The sequence below is a fragment of the Stigmatopora nigra genome, chromosome 1 (genome assembly GCF_051989575.1).
Source record: "Stigmatopora nigra isolate UIUO_SnigA chromosome 1, RoL_Snig_1.1, whole genome shotgun sequence".
Taxonomy (NCBI): domain Eukaryota; kingdom Metazoa; phylum Chordata; class Actinopteri; order Syngnathiformes; family Syngnathidae; genus Stigmatopora; species Stigmatopora nigra.
This window is the reverse complement of record NC_135508.1, coordinates 21,539,114-21,556,575: the sequence shown is the minus strand read 5'-3', so window position 1 is coordinate 21,556,575 and position 17,462 is coordinate 21,539,114. Positions and strand designations below refer to the sequence as shown.

General features: G+C 38.5%; 3 protein-coding genes across 7 annotated transcripts in view; 1 reads left to right on the top strand and 2 right to left on the bottom strand.

Annotated features, from left to right (window-relative positions):
* Positions 1 to 1,508: 1,508 nt before the first annotated feature.
* wdr6 (WD repeat domain 6) lies at positions 1,509 to 8,115 on the bottom strand. 3 transcript variants are annotated; one of them, XM_077719768.1, is made up of 7 exons: positions 8,037 to 8,115; positions 7,829 to 7,920; positions 7,060 to 7,209; positions 3,592 to 6,244; positions 3,422 to 3,499; positions 3,178 to 3,294; positions 1,509 to 2,533 (listed from the first exon to the last, which is right to left on the bottom strand). In XM_077719768.1, the coding sequence occupies exons 2-7, from the start codon at positions 7,896 to 7,898 to the stop codon at positions 1,663 to 1,665; spliced, it is 3,939 nt and encodes a 1,312-aa protein (XP_077575894.1). In that variant the 5' UTR covers positions 7,899 to 7,920; positions 8,037 to 8,115; the 3' UTR covers positions 1,509 to 1,662. The 3 variants fall into 3 exon arrangements, with proteins under 3 accessions (XP_077575894.1, XP_077575886.1, XP_077575901.1); XM_077719760.1 differs by having other exon boundaries at positions 7,829 to 8,075; XM_077719775.1 differs by lacking the exons at positions 1,509 to 2,533; positions 3,178 to 3,294; positions 3,422 to 3,499 and adding an exon at positions 6,481 to 6,512 and having other exon boundaries at positions 6,102 to 6,244; positions 7,829 to 8,075.
* A 131-nt stretch (positions 8,116 to 8,246) lies between these two features.
* fsbp (fibrinogen silencer binding protein) lies at positions 8,247 to 11,408 on the top strand. Its single transcript, XM_077719783.1, has 4 exons — positions 8,247 to 8,568; positions 9,536 to 9,588; positions 9,673 to 9,844; positions 10,823 to 11,408. Exons 1-4 carry the CDS (start codon positions 8,364 to 8,366, stop codon positions 11,095 to 11,097), a joined length of 705 nt encoding a protein of 234 aa, XP_077575909.1. The 5' UTR covers positions 8,247 to 8,363; the 3' UTR covers positions 11,098 to 11,408.
* A 3,319-nt stretch (positions 11,409 to 14,727) lies between these two features.
* Positions 14,728 to 17,462, bottom strand: part of celsr3 (cadherin, EGF LAG seven-pass G-type receptor 3) — a 60,910-nt gene continuing 58,175 nt past the window's right edge. For all 3 annotated transcript variants that reach the window (XM_077718099.1, XM_077718091.1, XM_077718109.1), the window contains one exon: positions 14,728 to 15,098. In XM_077718099.1, coding sequence (XP_077574225.1) covers positions 15,071 to 15,098 — 28 coding nt within the window. In that variant the 3' untranslated portion in view covers positions 14,728 to 15,070. The remainder of the gene's footprint in view (positions 15,099 to 17,462) is intronic.

Genomic DNA, 17,462 nt, shown 5'->3' with positions numbered 1-17,462 from the left:
AACTTTTTAATTTATATTAAACACTTAGTCATACTTTTCAGTAAAAGGTATTATTCCGAACTGCAGTTGTTTCTGTGGACTTCTTCTAAAAATACTCAAATGATCACAAAGAAAAGTGTAGTCACTTGGTTGGCGCAGAGGTTAGATCACTGGACTCCCGTGTGGGAGACCTGGGTTCAATTCCCGCTGTCGTCCTTTGGCTGAAAATACTTGGAAAGAAGAATTGGTCAATGGAATAAGAAGAAGGGGGAAAAAAAAAAGAAAAAACTTTTTAATTTATATTAAACACTTAGTCATACTTTTCAGCAAAAGGTTATATTCCGAACTGCCTTCGGCAGTTCGGAAGACAGTTGAAGGACCTGTCTGTGCACAAGGCGTTCTCGGGTCGGCCTTCGGCCGACCCTCGACCGCTTGCTTGGTCAGTGAACCGCCGACACCGGGAAGCGAACTCACGTTCTCTCGGTGCAAAGGCGAGTGTGCAACCCACTACACCAACTCGTGCTCCACTTATACATAGGTGTTGAAACGTTTTATCCAAGGAAACTGGGTGAAACACTTAGTCATTTTTTGGACAAAATGCTTCATCCACCATTGAATACTTATTCAGTTAGACACTTAGCTATTAGAACTTATTTTTTCAACTGAATAATATTGGGAAAATCTTGGCGGGCACTGGGATTTGAACCAGGGACCACAGATGTGGGAGACTGATGACTTATCCACTGGGCCACCACCTTGTGAAAGAAAGCAGTAGTACTTGTTCTTTTATCTCTTTCATTTACCTGAATAATATTGGGAAAATCTTAGCAAGCACTTGGATTTGAACCCAAGACCACAGAGGTGGGAGACTGATGACTTATCCACTGGGCCACCACCCAGTGAGAGAAAGTAGCAGTACTTGTTCTTTTATCTCTTTCATTTACCTGAATAATAGTGGGAAAATCTTTGCAAGCATCAGGATTTGTACCAAGAACCAAAGAGGTAGGAGACTGATGACTTAGCCACTGGTCCACCACTCTCCATGATTAAGCAGTAGTATTTTTTTTTGTCTCTTTTCACTCTCAGATTATATATTATGGTTAAAAAAAATAACGTTTTGAAGAATTATTACATTTGCAAATCTTAAATGACAAGGCCTAAGATATGCTTCATTGATCAAACATTTTGACAAGTTGGGTCAATCCAATCTACGAATTAAACCTGTATTAAACATTGGGACCAATAATGGATCAGGCCCATCTATAATTCCCAAAATAATGTCTACAGTGAGAGTGTATGTGTGTACACTCGCTGTTATAGTTTTTGAGACTTTTCTCTATTCAGTAGAATGAAAAAGAGTCTCAAAACGTTTGACCAAGGGTTGACAACTAGGATTTTTTTCAGCTGTGGGTCAGAAATAAACGTACTTGCCAAAGCGGCCGACTGACACTGCAGCCAAAAGGTTGTTGGTGCCTTCCATGAGGACAATCCGAGAACCAGCGTTAAGGGATGCCATCAAGCTGAAAAGCTTGTTATTACAAAATGTTTTATTTGAATACTGCGAGTACAAATAAAAATGAGTGAATTAAAACATGATTTTAAAAGCCATACCTCTTGTGCAATCATAAATTGATTTCCTGGTGAGCTACAATACAAATGTTGTCCTTCTCACTAGTCCTCCTTTTATGTATGTGTGCAAAGATCATTGTCACTATTTAAAATTCGCAGCAACTGGAATCCTTGACCACAGACTAGCACCCATTCTGTCCTTTTTCTCCCTTTCTTTTTCACATTGGACAATGTCATAGCATTTTCAGTGATAGATTCCTCTCGAGTTTGGTCATCAATTTGCATTTCATTTCTATGGTCTTTCTCTTCCTCCATCTTCACAACGGCTTCATTTGGATTTTCAGCATTAGTACATTGTAGGTCCTTATATCTCATCTCCTCGGTTTTCCTCTCAGTTGACTGTGAGGATGTCTGCCCTTCAGTCCTTCCTTCAACGACAACCATGTCATCTTCAGAACAGGTCTTCTTCTGTCCATTTTCCACCATCTCATCCTGCCAAACTGCAAGTCCTGCTGCATCAGCAACATGGGTACACAGCACTCCTCTGTGGTTGATGGCAGTACTGCAGAGCTCCCACAGGGAAACCCTCTGATCGCAAGAGGTGGTGACTATGAGGTCAGGTCTAAGAAACTTAAGGGCAGTCAGGGGAGCTGCATGTGCCAACGGGATAGTCAACTGGGAGATAAGATGTAGATTGAGATGGACTTGCGGCTGGTCCCGAGTTAAACCCTCAATTCTGCCACTTGACTCCAACCTGATGGTGGACACCGTCAACTGACCATCATCCCCACCACTTGGGACGGTAACCAAGCAACCGCTGTCCTGTATCTCGGCCCAAACGGCCAGGGAGTTGACGCCACTCTGGTGGGCGGGAATAGTGAGGCAGGGTGTTGGTGGGGTTGAAGCACCACTTGGAGAGTCAATATGGGTGGTATCCCACACAGTTATCTTTCCATCAGTTGCCGCGCTGAATAGCAGCGAAACCCTGCAGAAAAGTGCATTCACAATGAATACATCATTTTTAATAGAGTGCGTTTGGACTTGAGCTACGTCCAACAAGCATCTGTGTGGGTGTTTGCATTGTTTTTCAACTGTTGTCCTAGCTAAAAGGTTGATTAGGAGAATGTGACAGTAAGGGTTGGGGCTATCCAACTGCTTTGCTATAATATATTAATGTACCAGTCTCTAGTCCAGGGGTGGGCAAACTTTTTGGCCCGGGGGCCACATTGACTTAAAAAAATTGGACAGACGGGCCGGGTCAGCACAAGATACGATACAAATAAAAAACTGCATCTGTTAACAGTACATATGAAACAAACAGAAAAAAAGGACTAAAGTATTAACATACTCATCACTCATCATTAAAGTAAAAAGTATAATAGTAGTCGGCGGGCCGGATTAAAAGGCCTAGCGGGCCGGATGTGGCCCACGGGCCGTGGTTTGCCCATTCTGCTCTAGTCTATACCCAAGTGAATTTTATCATTAACTTACAAAAAATGGTTCTGGGGGAAACTGGTTTTCCATCACATTTTTCCCAAGAAGCCCAATATATGTTATCTGTACATTTCTAATAAGTCATTAAATTTTTTATCTTGAAAAAAACTCGTATAAAGCAGGAAAAATGCTCACCTGTTGCCTTTTCCATCCTGCAAGCTGCAGGTGGCGACACTGAGCACACAACGCTGGTGGTAAAACGTCTCCCATAACAAATCTATTTGGCGTTTACATTCACTGAATGAGAACAATCTAGGAAGAAAAGGTAAAGTCTCTGAATAAACATGAAATACTATAACCTAAAGACTTTTATTTTGTATATTTCTGCTGTAACATGTTTTCTTATTTTCATACCAACAATTTATATTGTGTAACTTACCTGACCGCCCCATCACTGCAAGCAAGAGCCACAAGAACAGCCTCTGAATTGTGGTCAACCACTGCCATTGACATGTATCTGAAAACACATAGTCCATATGGTTACATTTCATAATAGAATATACACTAATTAATTTAAATACAGCACTCCAGGTCAGTAATTGGACTTGCCTTGTTTCTGGGTCCATTTTCACCATCTTATGTCTGTTTCGCTTCCTATCCCATTGTTCGTCCAACCGGTGGTTGGCCACCTGCACCACCTGGCAGATGAAGGCTCGTCTCTGTTCATCCCAACCGATCCATAGTCGGTAAAACTGTAACTGAGCCCGGCCACTGGCAGAGATTAACAGGGCAGAAATGGACTGGGAATCTTTAGGAGATCTCTTTCCATCCTGATGAGTTATGGACGTCATGGTGCGGACACTTGAGATGTGGTCGGTAATAATGGTGAGGACTGAAATACTTCCGGAGTTGGGATGTACAGCCAAAACCGTTAGGCTTGTATCTTCCCCACCTGTAACTATTATTTCCCAATTCCCTGCCATTTGGACCCTCTCTGACCCACATATCCCTTTTTTGCTTGCTGTAGTGGTTCTCTCAACCCAAATGCTGCCCAGTCGGCAGACACACCCAATGCCTCTCCCGTGGATGCCTTCTCTTAAGTTCCATCCTTCATTCCTTGCTGCACAGCCAGACCAGTTGGGAGACGTTAGTGGGGATTCTGATGCCAGGACCGACCCCTGTTTGATATAGACCAGAGTTCCATATCCAGACCAAACCTTGGTGCGGGTCGGCCAGAAACTCCAAGACCTGTGACCACCACCACAAGGGACTGCCAATAACGTCTCTTGCCTCACCGGATCCCAAACCACAAACTGGTTGGCATGAAAACCAAAAATGACAAAGCGGGCTTCTGTTCTTTTGTTCTCCAGCATTAGCTCTTCCTCTTGGTCCTCAGGACTATCTACTGTATTTTGGCTTTTAAATTCATTGGTTACACTACTGTCTGCATAAATGATAGGAGGTATAAACAAAGCCCTCTCCAGCCACTCCATACCTTTACAAGCACGTTGGACTCTAAGAATCTCCAACTGAATCCCGTCGTTCATACCATTTCCTTCCTGTTTTTCATCTAGTATGCAATTCACCCTGAAAATGCGCACACAGCCATCCCTCCCAGTGCTGTAGAGAAGTCCTTGACATTCACAGATTGAAGTGACCCCCTGTTTACCGTGCACTCCAAACAAGCAGTTTACTGGAGACAACATCAAGCCTTGCTTCTCCTCTGATCTCTCCTTATCTTTCGTTATTTCATTTTCATGAGTTTTTTTACTAGCTTGCATACATTCTACAGTCTCTTCGTCATACCTCGTTAAATGTTCCAGAAACAGAAGCAGCGACCCTCTTCTGTCCCCGCAGATCCACAGAGTGCCTTTAGCTTTTGTGGGGAGACGCACTGCAGCCGTCAGCCAACGCTTGGCACAAGAAGGGAGAACAAATGGAGGGCAGATTTTCACATTGAAAGCCATTTCATTCAATCTCACGTCTATACACCAACGATAGACTCGTCCTTCAGCACCTGACGCTAGCAAATACATCGAGTCATCTCCCTTGTGCCAAATAAGACTGTGAATCTTTCCAGCTCCAGCTTGGAGAACAATCCCATGTTGGGGACGAGAGACATAAAAGACATTTAAAGTTCCACTGAGGCTCCCAACAGCACATATATTAGCTTTACTTGTTGAGTCATTGGCTTTCACCAAAACAGTTTCCATCACACAGTAGGACTGAAACTCAGGAGAACCTTGCCATATCATTTCCCAGGAGCCGTCAACATACTGGTAAACAACTCCTTGATCAGTACAAACCAGAATCCTACACTGGCTCCAATCTGTACTGTGTGTTTCACTATCTACAACACATACTACTTTAGGCATACCCTGCCCAGAAAATCCCAAGTCCGTTATCGTTTTTGTTTCTGTGTCTTCCTCTTCGTTTTCTTCATAGTTCCACAACCTCACCCCTCCATCTGCTCCCCCCGTCGCCACCCATCTACCCGTGCCATCTCTTCTGGCACTGACCGCTAACGCCCGAATCCCCCCTGCTCGATGTCCCTTTAAAGAACGAAGCACTGTCCCAACTCCAGCCCAGTCCCAAATTAAGCAAGCCCCATCTTCTCCAGCGCTAAACAGTCTCTTTGAGGAAAGGCACACAGAGAAGACCCTGGCTTGGTGTCCAAAAAGGACTCTTATACATGTTGGGTTCAAGTGTCCGCAGTTCCCTCCGGGTCCACCTAAAACCCCGACAGACCACACTCTGACACTTCGGTCGTCTGAAGCTGATGCCAGACATCCTTTGTCCTGAAGGTAAGAGATGCTAAAGATAACACCAGTGTGTCCCAATAAACGTCTTTCCACTGGAGCTTTGTTATCACTTTCTTTTGCGGCAGGCCTCCAACAGACGAGCTGGTTGAAAACAGTCCCTCCTACAAGAACGGTATCTTCCCAGGATTCGTGTACTACAAGGAGCGCAGAATACAGAAGACATCCTTCCAGACATGAACGCTGAGCTAAGATGCCCCCTGAATAGATGTCTAAAAGGAGGGCAACGTTATGGGCAACAGCCACACACAGCAGAGACTCTTTGTCATTACATAGCCATCGGACATCCAGGACCCAGTCCTGAAGATGTGCAATAGGACTTTGTATCTCCAATTTTACAGGCACCAGAGCAGAGAGATTTAAATGAAGTCTCACTAGTCTGACTGACTTCCCACCAAACACAGCTAGATCGTAATAGTATGGTTCAGGGGCGAGGCTCAGACCTGGGTAGAAGGAACCAGAAAAGGATTAGTGATTAGTTGAAGTGTATAAGACAGTGCTTCTCAATTATTTTCTGTTAGGCCCCCCCTAGCAAAAAGAAAACTATTCGCCCCCCTCCCCCCCACTTCCCAACATGACTATAAATAAAATCATTTTATAAAATTGTTATAAGTACAACATTTTATCCTTATTAACATTAAAGAAAAGGAAAAAAAGAAAGAAATATAGTCAAACTTACAAAGAATAACTTTATTAAATCTTGTTTTAAGTCTGCAACAGAAAAGATTTTAAGGCCATCAATGCCTGAAATAAAAAATAAACGAGAGCGCCACTGCCACTTAAAGTAGTGGATGCGCAATTACACTTTATTCTAGTACGGCCAAATAAAATCCTGTTCCCCAGGGTTACACGCCCCCCCCCCCCCCCCCCTCCTAATGTTATGCCAAAACTCATGTTAGAGAAGAATAAGCAACAAAATGACTTTCACAATTTGAATCTAGTAACAATATAATCTATAATTTAACATTCTCTATATTTTGATTTTAACATTGTAATAGTTCAATTTTAATCTTGTTATATTCATATTAATTTTTCGATTTGAATATTACATTGTACAACTTCTTGCAATTTCCCACAGCACACCTGACCATTGGTCACGGCACAGTGGTTGGGAAACATGGCTCTAAAAGTATATATAAAGCTTTAGCTCTAATAAGTTCTGTATAACTTTTCTGATGTGTGATATCAACCATCTTTTCTAACCAGTGCCTTTTCCCCAAAAATCTGAAAAAATAGCATCACACCAGGTCTCACTTACCTCTGGTTTCCCCATATCTGTCTGTGAAAGAACTCTGAGGTGAGCCTCTTGGCCTTATCCCATGGATGCGGTGCTGTTGGAGGACTGACATGGAGCTACATGCTCGAGGTTGAGGCTGAAGACTGTACGCTGTCAACACTGGACCCTCACCTGACCACAAAGATTTAAAAAATTATAATAATACAATTAGACTAATTTTGTTTTTGTCATTAAGTTAAGATTACATTTGATGGACAAGAAATAATATTTTATACGTTTGCACAGTGTTAGAATATTTAGTTTTTTAAAATAAAAAAATAACATGATAAATATACATAAATAACATTATTGGCCGCATAATATTAGCCAGTGTTGTATTTAAACGCAAAGACGTCTGATGATATTTATTCTCACCTAAGTTGTTCAAGCATAGTATTTAAAGTGTTTAATTTATATATATATAGATAATAGATATTAATGCATTACAGTCTTTTCATATCCGTATGAATGTAATATTTCATACATATACTTCTTGGTAATTGTTCGCGGTTTTTCGATTATCGCGGCCATGTCTGGTCTACATTATCCGCAAAATTCGAGGGGTTGCTGTACTGCCTTTTTTTTACCACAGGCACACAAAATGATCTCCCTGCACTGTTTTCATAATGAACGTATACTTGTTGTCAGTCATCAGCGACATTGTGACTGTATGAGATCTATATCACGATTGCGCCCACAAACCATGCAAATTCACGTCATGTAAATAGTACAATAACTAAATGCAGCCTACCTGTCAAAAGAAATGTATCATCCAGGAACTCCAGTGCTGTGACTGGGGCTACTAATGCTACAGTCTCCATGTGTGTATATATCGCTTATACACTGTGGATGCAGGGTAATTCAATCATATATGAATCAAACACTTTTCAAGAGAAAATACTGGATAGCGATCGTACAGTTTAAGGTTATGAGAGCCTCCAAAAAGTAATTCCTCTTACCCACAATGTGTTTTGAGAGGTCTCAAAACATCTCCAAAAAACGTGATTTCGTTCCATTTCCGCCTTTGTGGCCAATCAGACTTCTTGTTATTAGCTGATTGGCTGACCTTTTTCTAGCTGCATTTCCATTGGACGCAAGAAGTGACGATGATTTCAGCGACGGTGTGGTGCTTTCAAGGATGTCTGCCTTTATAATGCTCTTCCAATTTACAATGGCTGTTTAGTGAAACCGGGAATAAACATGAGGACTATCCGAGTGAATGTGAACGCAACTGACAGGACGTGAGCCTTTGTAGGACAGCGGTCCAGCTAACTTCTCCCTTCACAATGCCTGGGAAGTGCAAATTCCAAGAGTCGTGGCTCTACAAGGAGGTCTACAAAGACTGGCTGGTTAAGGACACGCAGGATATTCATTTCGCCCGATGTAAGGCCTGCTGTAAATCAATTAAACTTCAGACCATGGGCGAGGCTGCTCTCACTAGCCATGCAGGAGGAGCTGGCCACAAAGCGGCGGTGCGCAAGCTTATGGAAGGTAAATATAGATGCGTGGGCTTAACGTGACAAATGAGGAAATAAATGGCCAAAACATTACGATGCTTACCATTACGATGCTTAATGGACGCGCATAGTAACTAACTTTTTTGATCGTTGCAACATCTCATCTCATTTTATGAACCGCTTTTATCATCATTGGGGTAGCGGGGGGTGCTGGAGCCTATCCCACTCATGCTCATTCACACCCATTCCTGGGCGCAATTTAGAGTGTCCAGAATGAACTCCTGAATGCAGGGAAATGCTGCCATTAACCACCTTTTGGGAATAAATCAGCGTATTGTAGTCATCGTATTGAAATATGTTTGAAGGACACACAAGTGTCTTTTCAAATCATTGCTTGTGATGCATTATTGCTGAACTAACCAAAGGATACATGATTTTTTGGCATATAATTAACTCGCTCTTATTGTTGCTTTTTTATTCACAAATTCACCTACTTGCAGTTTTTCACTATTTGCTCTGTCCCCAAAACGCCACAAGATGGTGCTAAACGTCTTTGTGAAATGAAAGGATGAATTCAGTTATAACCAACTGGTCGAAATGAACATTTCTACCTACAACCATTTATTTTAATTCAATTTGATTTCAGTTAAGGAACTGGAACTCATCCAAGAAGTACATATTTTAAGGTTTTGTTGGGGTTGTGTCCCTTTTGACTTGCCTTCCTCTATGTGATCCAGGTGTTTGTAATTGTCATCAACTCTTGCCTGTATATTTATACCCCGTGTTTTGGTGCCTTTGTGAAAGTATTGTTTCTGATTTTGTTTCTCGGTATGCGGCTTCCCTCTTTAGTTTTTATTTTGTTAACATCTGATCACTGAGGGCTGTCACAGTCAAAACAAATTGGATGTTTAGCAACATCATTTGTCAACTGTGACAGCTTTTGTTGGGTCTCTTGTCACACTTTTACCTCTGGTCTCTCCTCTTTTTTTTCTGTCATACAGGGAATTTAGGGAGATTCAAAGCAGTTGGGGAGATGAATGGCAGCTTAAATAAGGTAATTATGTTAAAACTATTGCTTCAAACCGCAAAGTTGCATGAGGTTCCATTTGACCTGGAAATAAAACTGAGTTATCCCCAGGCTGAAGACAGCAAAGAACATGTGGCTGCATACTTGCAACATCAAAACCTGGAGAGGCTACAGGGAAATAACTTTTCAGATCTACAACACAGCCCTGTGTCAAACTCCAGTCCCCACAATGCCGAGCTACAGGATGCGTCCTTTCCTGCCATCTACTATCTCACAGCACCAGGTAGACAAATCACTTTAATGACAATTACGCTATTATTCAAGTGTAGGCTACATCGACATGCTAGCTGTCAACAGTGCAACTATTATAAACCTTGACTTTGTACAGCTAACTTAGACATCATTGTGATTTATGAATGACCAAAATCATGAATTTGGTATGAACCACTCGAGGCTGGAATAACAAAGATTAAGATTAAAAATCATCCAATTGTGTTTTTTTCTTTAACCTAGAATCTAAATGAAGTGGACAAATTTAATTATTATACATACTCAAATAATAATACACTTAGATATTCATTTTCCGACCTGCTTATCTTTGCATGAGTTGTGGGGGGTGCTAGAGCCTCTCCCATCCAACTATGGGCACCATGATAGCATATATATACTCAAAAGATGTCAATGATTACGTCGGGTTGGGATGGGCTGGGCTTCTCTCTCTCTGGTATGTATACTAAAAAGATGTTTGGATTCCAAACTAAGGAATACTTGTTAAAAAAATAAATAATTTGGATAAAACTGAGAAGGCACTGTAATGTACCGTATTTACTTGCATATAAGCCACCCGTGGATCTTCAGAGTGCGCCTTATATGCGGAGCACTCTGAAAATTGCCTTGACATTTTTTAACTTTACAATTTCTCGCTTACAAGCCACCCTGATTCCCAATTTTCACCTCCATATTCATGGTTTTAATAGGGAGTACAAATGTGTTACTTTGAAGGGAAAATCTTAAGAAAAATCAGCACAAGTGTTACTTCTGAGATACTGGTTGAATCAAAAGCACATTTTTAGTTTAATTTTTTTCCCTTACATAATTACAGACAACATTTTAAAAAAAAAGTCAATTCAAATTCACTCTTAAAATACTGGACGTTTTATTCACTGTTAACTGCTTGTAGGTATTTTGATCCAAATGAATAGTTGCCCTCGCCGCAAGGCACCTCCCGGCTTTCTCAACCAACGTTTCGTCCGATTTACAGGTGGTCGGCCACGTGACGCAGTGGATCCCCAAAAGGAGGCTGAGGTCCTGGAGCAGCAGCAGCACATGAGGTTATTGGAATGGGAGAACAGGATGAAGGTACTAGCGTGGGAACAGGAGTTGATGAGAGAGAAGACGCGAGCTGCTCGCCAGAAAGTCAAAGCATTCAGGATGAAGAAGAACTACTACAAGGCTAAGTTAAAAAAGATGGGTGAGGAAGTGGCGTCATCGCCCAGCAGCAGTGAGGACGAGAGAAGCCCTGATCCCACGGGATGAGCCGAGTTTGTCGCTTTATCCATTTTAGCACTTGTCCCACATAACACACTGAACAATTTTATGACATGGTTTTTTATTTTATTTTAACGCTAACGGCCATTTGCCCTTCAGTTTTTTTTTTGCATAAAGAGAACAGTATCAACGGCATTAGGCCTACTGTACTTGTATTGGTCAGCATTAAACGTCTCACCATAGACAAATGGACTTCTTCCGCTACATTCAAGGAAAGAAGACTTTAGTGCTTGCACTAAGGCTCTTGATTCAGTGTTCTCTCGGATTTTTGTGCATAAAGTCCCACTGTCAACTCAGAAGGGGGCTTTTGAATCCTTTTGAAACACAATCAGTGTCAGCTATGCTAAGACAAACGTTTTGATGACAGAATTTCAATAGTGATGAATCTGTGTGATTCTTTGGATGGAATTATCGAAAACCTTTTGACAAAATTCAACCATTTTATTCGAGTGGAAAAATGGTGACAGTGGGGTTTTTACCTCTTCATTGCAAAGTCCCAAAAATTTAACTGATACTTTAATTGGCTCCATTCTTTTGTCGTTTCATAATGAAGTGTTCACATCGTATTTGCTTCTGCCGAGATTCTTAGAATATATATATATATAGTGGTACACATGGGCACCCTAATTTACAAGTTTAAAAAAATAAACTTGGTACTACATGGATGTTTGTGCATTACTTGTTGGCCTCTTACTTTAAGACTGACCTTTGTGTTAGTTTGGTCAAAATTTACGTAAACTCAACTGTGTTGGAAATGAATACTATCCTCGTTTCATCATCCATTATTCTAATAAGGTGATGCTTGTAGTTTTATTTTTGCTCTGATTAACTGGAAATACAATAGAAACTGGTGGAAAAAAATAATAGTCACATTAAAATGACACATCTACACACTTAAATTGGATGAAGACACAGTAGCAAGCTAGTAACGTGTCTATAATCTCCATACTTACTTCCACCCTCTATTTTTCAAGTGTCCTAACAAGAGGAGTTACAACCAAATGTTTTCCAAGGCAAATTCCTCCTTTTTCTACACTGTGCAATGTTTGTTGAAAAATAGTTCCTGGAATGGTCGGAAAAATCTGTTAAAATAAACAATATTTCAAAATCTGCATAGTGAAGATATGTTGGTATGCCTTAGAATGCTCGGAAAGTATACATAATGGATACTTTTCGTATTATTTGGACTAAATACAGGCCTTGTGGGATAATAATTAGCACCAAGCTTTCTGAAGAAAAATAACAAACTTTAAAGAATAAAAATGGAGAATGTTAGTCATTGGTTACTTTCTGCCTTAACTGTAAATCTTTCAATCATTGATCCATATCAAGACATTTTAACGCTTATTCATTACTCATCAGAAGATTTGCTAAACTTTTCACGTCCAATATTTATATGGGCAAATAAGTATCAACCATTTTCCTCCCAAAATGTTTTTTTCATCTTTCAAATCTATTCTAAAGCATGCACACACACAATAAAAACAGCTGTGTAGCAATACATGTTTTAATGGCCAACATTTCTCTTATTTCTGGGCTAACAGAAATCTTTACATGCTGTAATCCTCTTGCTGAATGCACCCTGTCGTAAACACAAATGCATCATAGACGTTGCCATTTTATTCTTGTTTCATTCTTGTCTCGTCTGGGTATTCTGTTCTTTGATTCAACCATTTTGCCTCTGAGCTGTAATCGTGTCCTGATCAAATTCAAATATAACACGAGCAGAAAGATCTAATGTCAACCTTGGTTTTGAATTACAAAAGAGAATTTTTGTTTCACTTTCATCATTATCTGCTTTCATTGCTATAAAAAGGAAGCTAAAATAAAATCTACAATGAAATGTGTGCATGGTTTTCAAGTACTTTTATGTTATCTATTTGAATCGGGTGTTTTAATTCCAGTTGTAAATAAGAGATTAAGCACATTTGTTTAGCCAATAGCTGTGGAAGTTTGCTAAATAAAATACAAATGGACAATGTGAGTGAACAATCACTGAAGTTAATCTCTCAGGGTGTAAGTGTTGAAATTATCAAATATATTTGCAGTTTAAAAGCACTGACCTCACTTGCTAGGCAAAATGGCTCAGTGGCATTAAAGAATTTAATTGGGGTAAAATACACTGGCCTCTAAACGCCAGTTCAAATTTGAGAACAATTCATAAGATGCCTTTCCGAATTTAGAATGGTCTCATAATGCTAGCTTGCTCTGGAGTTCAAGACGACTCTGATCATTATTTAATGTAAAATAATATCTTTGTCAAGTGGAAGTAAGACCAAAATTAAGAAACACCAGTCAGGTGTGTGTACTGGTTGTTGAGATACGTGAAACTGCTATACTGTTGTGTGGCATGTGAAGGCACTCTCTGTTTATGTTTTATACAGGTACTACTGGACTGACTAGGACAGGGGTGGGCAAACTTTTCGGCCCGGGGGCCACATTGACTTTAAAAATTTGACAGATGGGCGGGGTCTGCACAAGATACGATACATATAAAAAAGTGCATCCGTTAACAGTACATATGAAACAAACAGAAAAAAAGGACTAAAGTATTAACATACTCCTCACTCATCATTGAAGTAAGAAGTATAAAGTTAAGTAAAAAGGAATGTATTAAGAAATATTAAAGTGTTATTTAAAAAAAGATAGACGGGCAGTAAAACAAAAGAAACAAAAAGGATGAATAAAAAGCCTAGCGGGCCGTATGTGGCCCGCGGGCCGTAGTTTGCCAATGTCTGGACTAGGACCTGGATTGACTAGAATGATTTTTCTAACATTTATTTTCCATAAGCAAAACTTTACTATCACATGAAGGAAAGATTGAATGAATTTACGTCATTTACGTCCTCCTTTTTTGATTACATCATCACTTTGGGAACTGGCAATGTGTCATAAATTCATAATTCAAATTTGGACTTGATTTACTAAATGAATGCCTGCATATATAAATATAAAATCAAAATCTGATTGTTGCAAAATTTGAACTGTTAACGTCATTGAATTGCAGTATATTCTGTCAAGTCATTCAGATGGCTAACTTGACATATGAGTGAAATTAAGACTATAAATGAATGAGGTTCACTGAAGCAAGTGTTTGAAAATGAATGGAAGCATGACTAAGATGTTCCTTTTTTACTACATTTACTATAATTGTAAGTGACTCAACAGCAATGGTGTAGTTAGTGTTCACCTTGGCTTGTCTAATGAGGCAGGTTAGAGTTGTTATCCAAAAACAGTGTTGCCATGTTTAAGAGAAGCAGACAGTTGTGACCCTTCAGTCTTCGAGGATACAGTCCAGGCACGCAAGGTAGACAGATGACCAGGTCACATTCACTTCACGGCGCAACAGAGATCACAAAACATGACAATCTGACGACGACTTTTGACGGAGCTTTAATGGTCAGACGCAGCGGAACTTGGTGTAGAACCCTCAACACAGTCTTTCACGTTACAATCGTCTTGTTCCATTCAACACTCTCGTAATGACAACGGCCTTCTATTTACATGACCTGATCCCTTCAGTGTGTGGTTATGTGGCCCTCTCATCTATAGGATTCTTAACCCTTACATTTAAGGAGAAAAGGTATTTTTTGTTTGTTTGTCTGTTGACCCCCCCCCCCCCCCCCCAAATTAAACACGGACATTTCGCTCGCAGCAACCTGACTCAGACGAACATTACAAAAAGAAAACATCACAAGGAACAACTTTGTCCCCCCAATGAAAAAGATACAAAATGTATAAAAATGTTTTAGTATGTACAGTCTTTCCCATCGTTTAAGATACGAGCCATCTCATCTGACTGAGTGTAATAGTTTGTAAACAGTTTTTATCCGCTGGACAGTCATTATCTTTTTTTTTTTTTCCCCGAACGATGTCACCTGTATCCAAAAGTGTATTTCAGTCCCGCGACTCATGGGGTCTCCTGGTCCTCAGACCGCGTAAAGGAATAAAAAGGCTGTCATCAAGACTGTCCATCGCTTCTGTTGACTCTAAAATTTGAGAAAAGTGAGACCATTTCAGTTAATTATTTGTTTAACTGTGTAACTGTATTTAATGTAAAATGAGGAGACAAAGATAATTAATTGCCAAGCTAAATATGGATAAATGCTAAGTGCTCAGACACTTTCAATGGCTAAAAAGGGATAATATTCACAGTTATGGACAATATATTGTATTTAAGGCACACATTTAGAAACCAAAGCAAGCACAGAGAGAGATTAAACAATGTCATGAGCCATAATTTAAACAATAATCTTGCTTTCATGCTGAAATTCTAATAAAATCTGAATTTTTATGACTTATATCTGTTGTAAATATTCTAGAAAAGAAGTCCTGAGCCATAATTCAAACAATAATCTTGCTTTCATGCTAAAATTCTAATAAAATCTGAATTTTTACGACTTATATCTGTTTTAAATATTCTAGAAAAGAAGTCATCAGGCCATAATTTAAACAATAATCTTGCTTTTATGCTGAAATTCGAATAAAATCTGAATTTTTATGACTTCTATCTGTTGTAAATATTCTAGAAAAGAAGTCCTGAGCCATAATTTAAACAATAATCTTGCTTTCATGCTGAAATTCGAATAAAATCTGAATTTTTATGACTTCTATATGTTGTAAATATTCTAGAAAAGAAGTCCTGAGCCATAATTTAAACAATAATCTTGCTTTCATGCTGAAATTCGAATGAAATCTGAATTTTTATGACTTCTATCTGTTGTAAATATTCTAGAAACGAAGTCATCAGGCCATAATTTAAACAATAATCTTGCTTTCATGCTTAAATTCGAATAAAATCTGAATTTTTAGGACTTCTATCTGTTGTAAATATTCTAGAAAAGAAGTAATCAGGCCATAATTTAAACAATAATCTTGCTTTCATGCTGAAATTCTAATAAAATCTGAATTTTTATGACTTATATCTGTTGTAAATATTCTAGAAAAGAAGTCCTGAGCCATAATTCAAACAATAATCTTGCTTTCATGCTAAAATTCTAATAAAATCTGAATTTTTACGACTTATATCTGTTTTAAATATTCTAGAAAAGAAGTCATCAGGCCATAATTTAAACAATAATCTTGCTTTTATGCTGAAATTCGAATAAAATCTGAATTTTTATGACTTCTATCTGTTGTAAATATTCTAGAAAAGAAGTCCTGAGCCATAATTTAAACAATAATCTTGCTTTCATGCTGAAATTCGAATAAAATCTGAATTTTTATGACTTCTATATGTTGTAAATATTCTAGAAAAGAAGTCCTGAGCCATAATTTAAACAATAATCTTGCTTTCAAGCTGAAATTCGAATGAAATCTGAATTTTTATGACTTCTATCTGTTGTAAATATTCTAGAAACGAAGTCATCAGGCCATAATTTAAACAATAATCTTGCTTTCATGCTTAAATTCGAATAAAATCTGAATTTTTAGGACTTCTATCTGTTGTAAATATTCTAGAAAAGAAGTAATCAGGCCATAATTTAAACAATAATCTTGCTTTCATGCTGAAATTCTAATAAAATCTGAATTTTTATGACTTATATCTGTTGTAAATATTCTAGAAAAGAAGTAATCAGGCCATAATTTAAACAATAATCTTGCTTTCATGCTGAAATTCGAATAAAATCTGAATTTTTATGACTTCTATCTGTTGTAAATATTCTAGAAAAGAAGTCCTGAGCCATAAATTAAACAATAATCTTGCTTTCATGCTGAAATTCTAATAAAATCTGAATTTTTATGACTTCCATCTGTTGTAAATATTCTAGAAAAGAAGTCCTGAGCCATAATTTAAACAATAATCTTGCTTTCATGCTGAAATTCGAATAAAATCTGAATTTTTATGACTTCTATATGTTGTAAATATTCTAGAAAAGAAGTCCTGAGCCATAATTTAAACAATAATCTTGCTTTCATGCTGAAATTCGAATGAAATCTGAATTTTTATGACTTCTATCTGTTGTAAATATTCTAGAAACGAAGTCATCAGGCCATAATTTAAACAATAATCTTGCTTTCATGCTTAAATTCGAATAAAATCTGAATTTTTAGGACTTCTATCTGTTGTAAATATTCTAGAAAAGAAGTAATCAGGCCATAATTTAAACAATAATCTTGCTTTCATGCTGAAATTCTAATAAAATCTGAATTTTTATGACTTATATCTGTTGTAAATATTCTAGAAAAGAAGTAATCAGGCCATAATTTAAACAATAATCTTGCTTTCATGCTGAAATTCGAATAAAATCTGAATTTTTATGACTTCTATCTGTTGTAAATATTCTAGAAAAGAAGTCCTGAGCCATAAATTAAACAATAATCTTGCTTTCATGCTGAAATTCTAATAAAAT

Excerpts from the sequence above, each read along its gene's own strand:
- wdr6 (XM_077719768.1), bottom strand. The coding sequence starts at position 7,898 with ATGGAGACTGTAGCATTAGTAGCCCCAGTCACAGCACTGGAGTTCCTG. Across the intron at positions 3,500-3,591 it reads AAAATGGACCCAGAAACAAG|ATACATGTCAATGGCAGTGG; the intron begins GCAAGTCCAATT and ends ATGTGTTTTCAG. Across the intron at positions 3,295-3,421 it reads TGCAGTGATGGGGCGGTCAG|ATTGTTCTCATTCAGTGAAT; the intron begins GTAAGTTACACA and ends TTTTCTTCCTAG.
- fsbp (XM_077719783.1), top strand. The coding sequence starts at position 8,364 with ATGCCTGGGAAGTGCAAATTCCAAGAGTCGTGGCTCTACAAGGAGGTC. Across the intron at positions 8,569-9,535 it reads GGTGCGCAAGCTTATGGAAG|GGAATTTAGGGAGATTCAAA; the intron begins GTAAATATAGAT and ends TCTGTCATACAG. Across the intron at positions 9,845-10,822 it reads CTACTATCTCACAGCACCAG|GTGGTCGGCCACGTGACGCA; the intron begins GTAGACAAATCA and ends TCCGATTTACAG.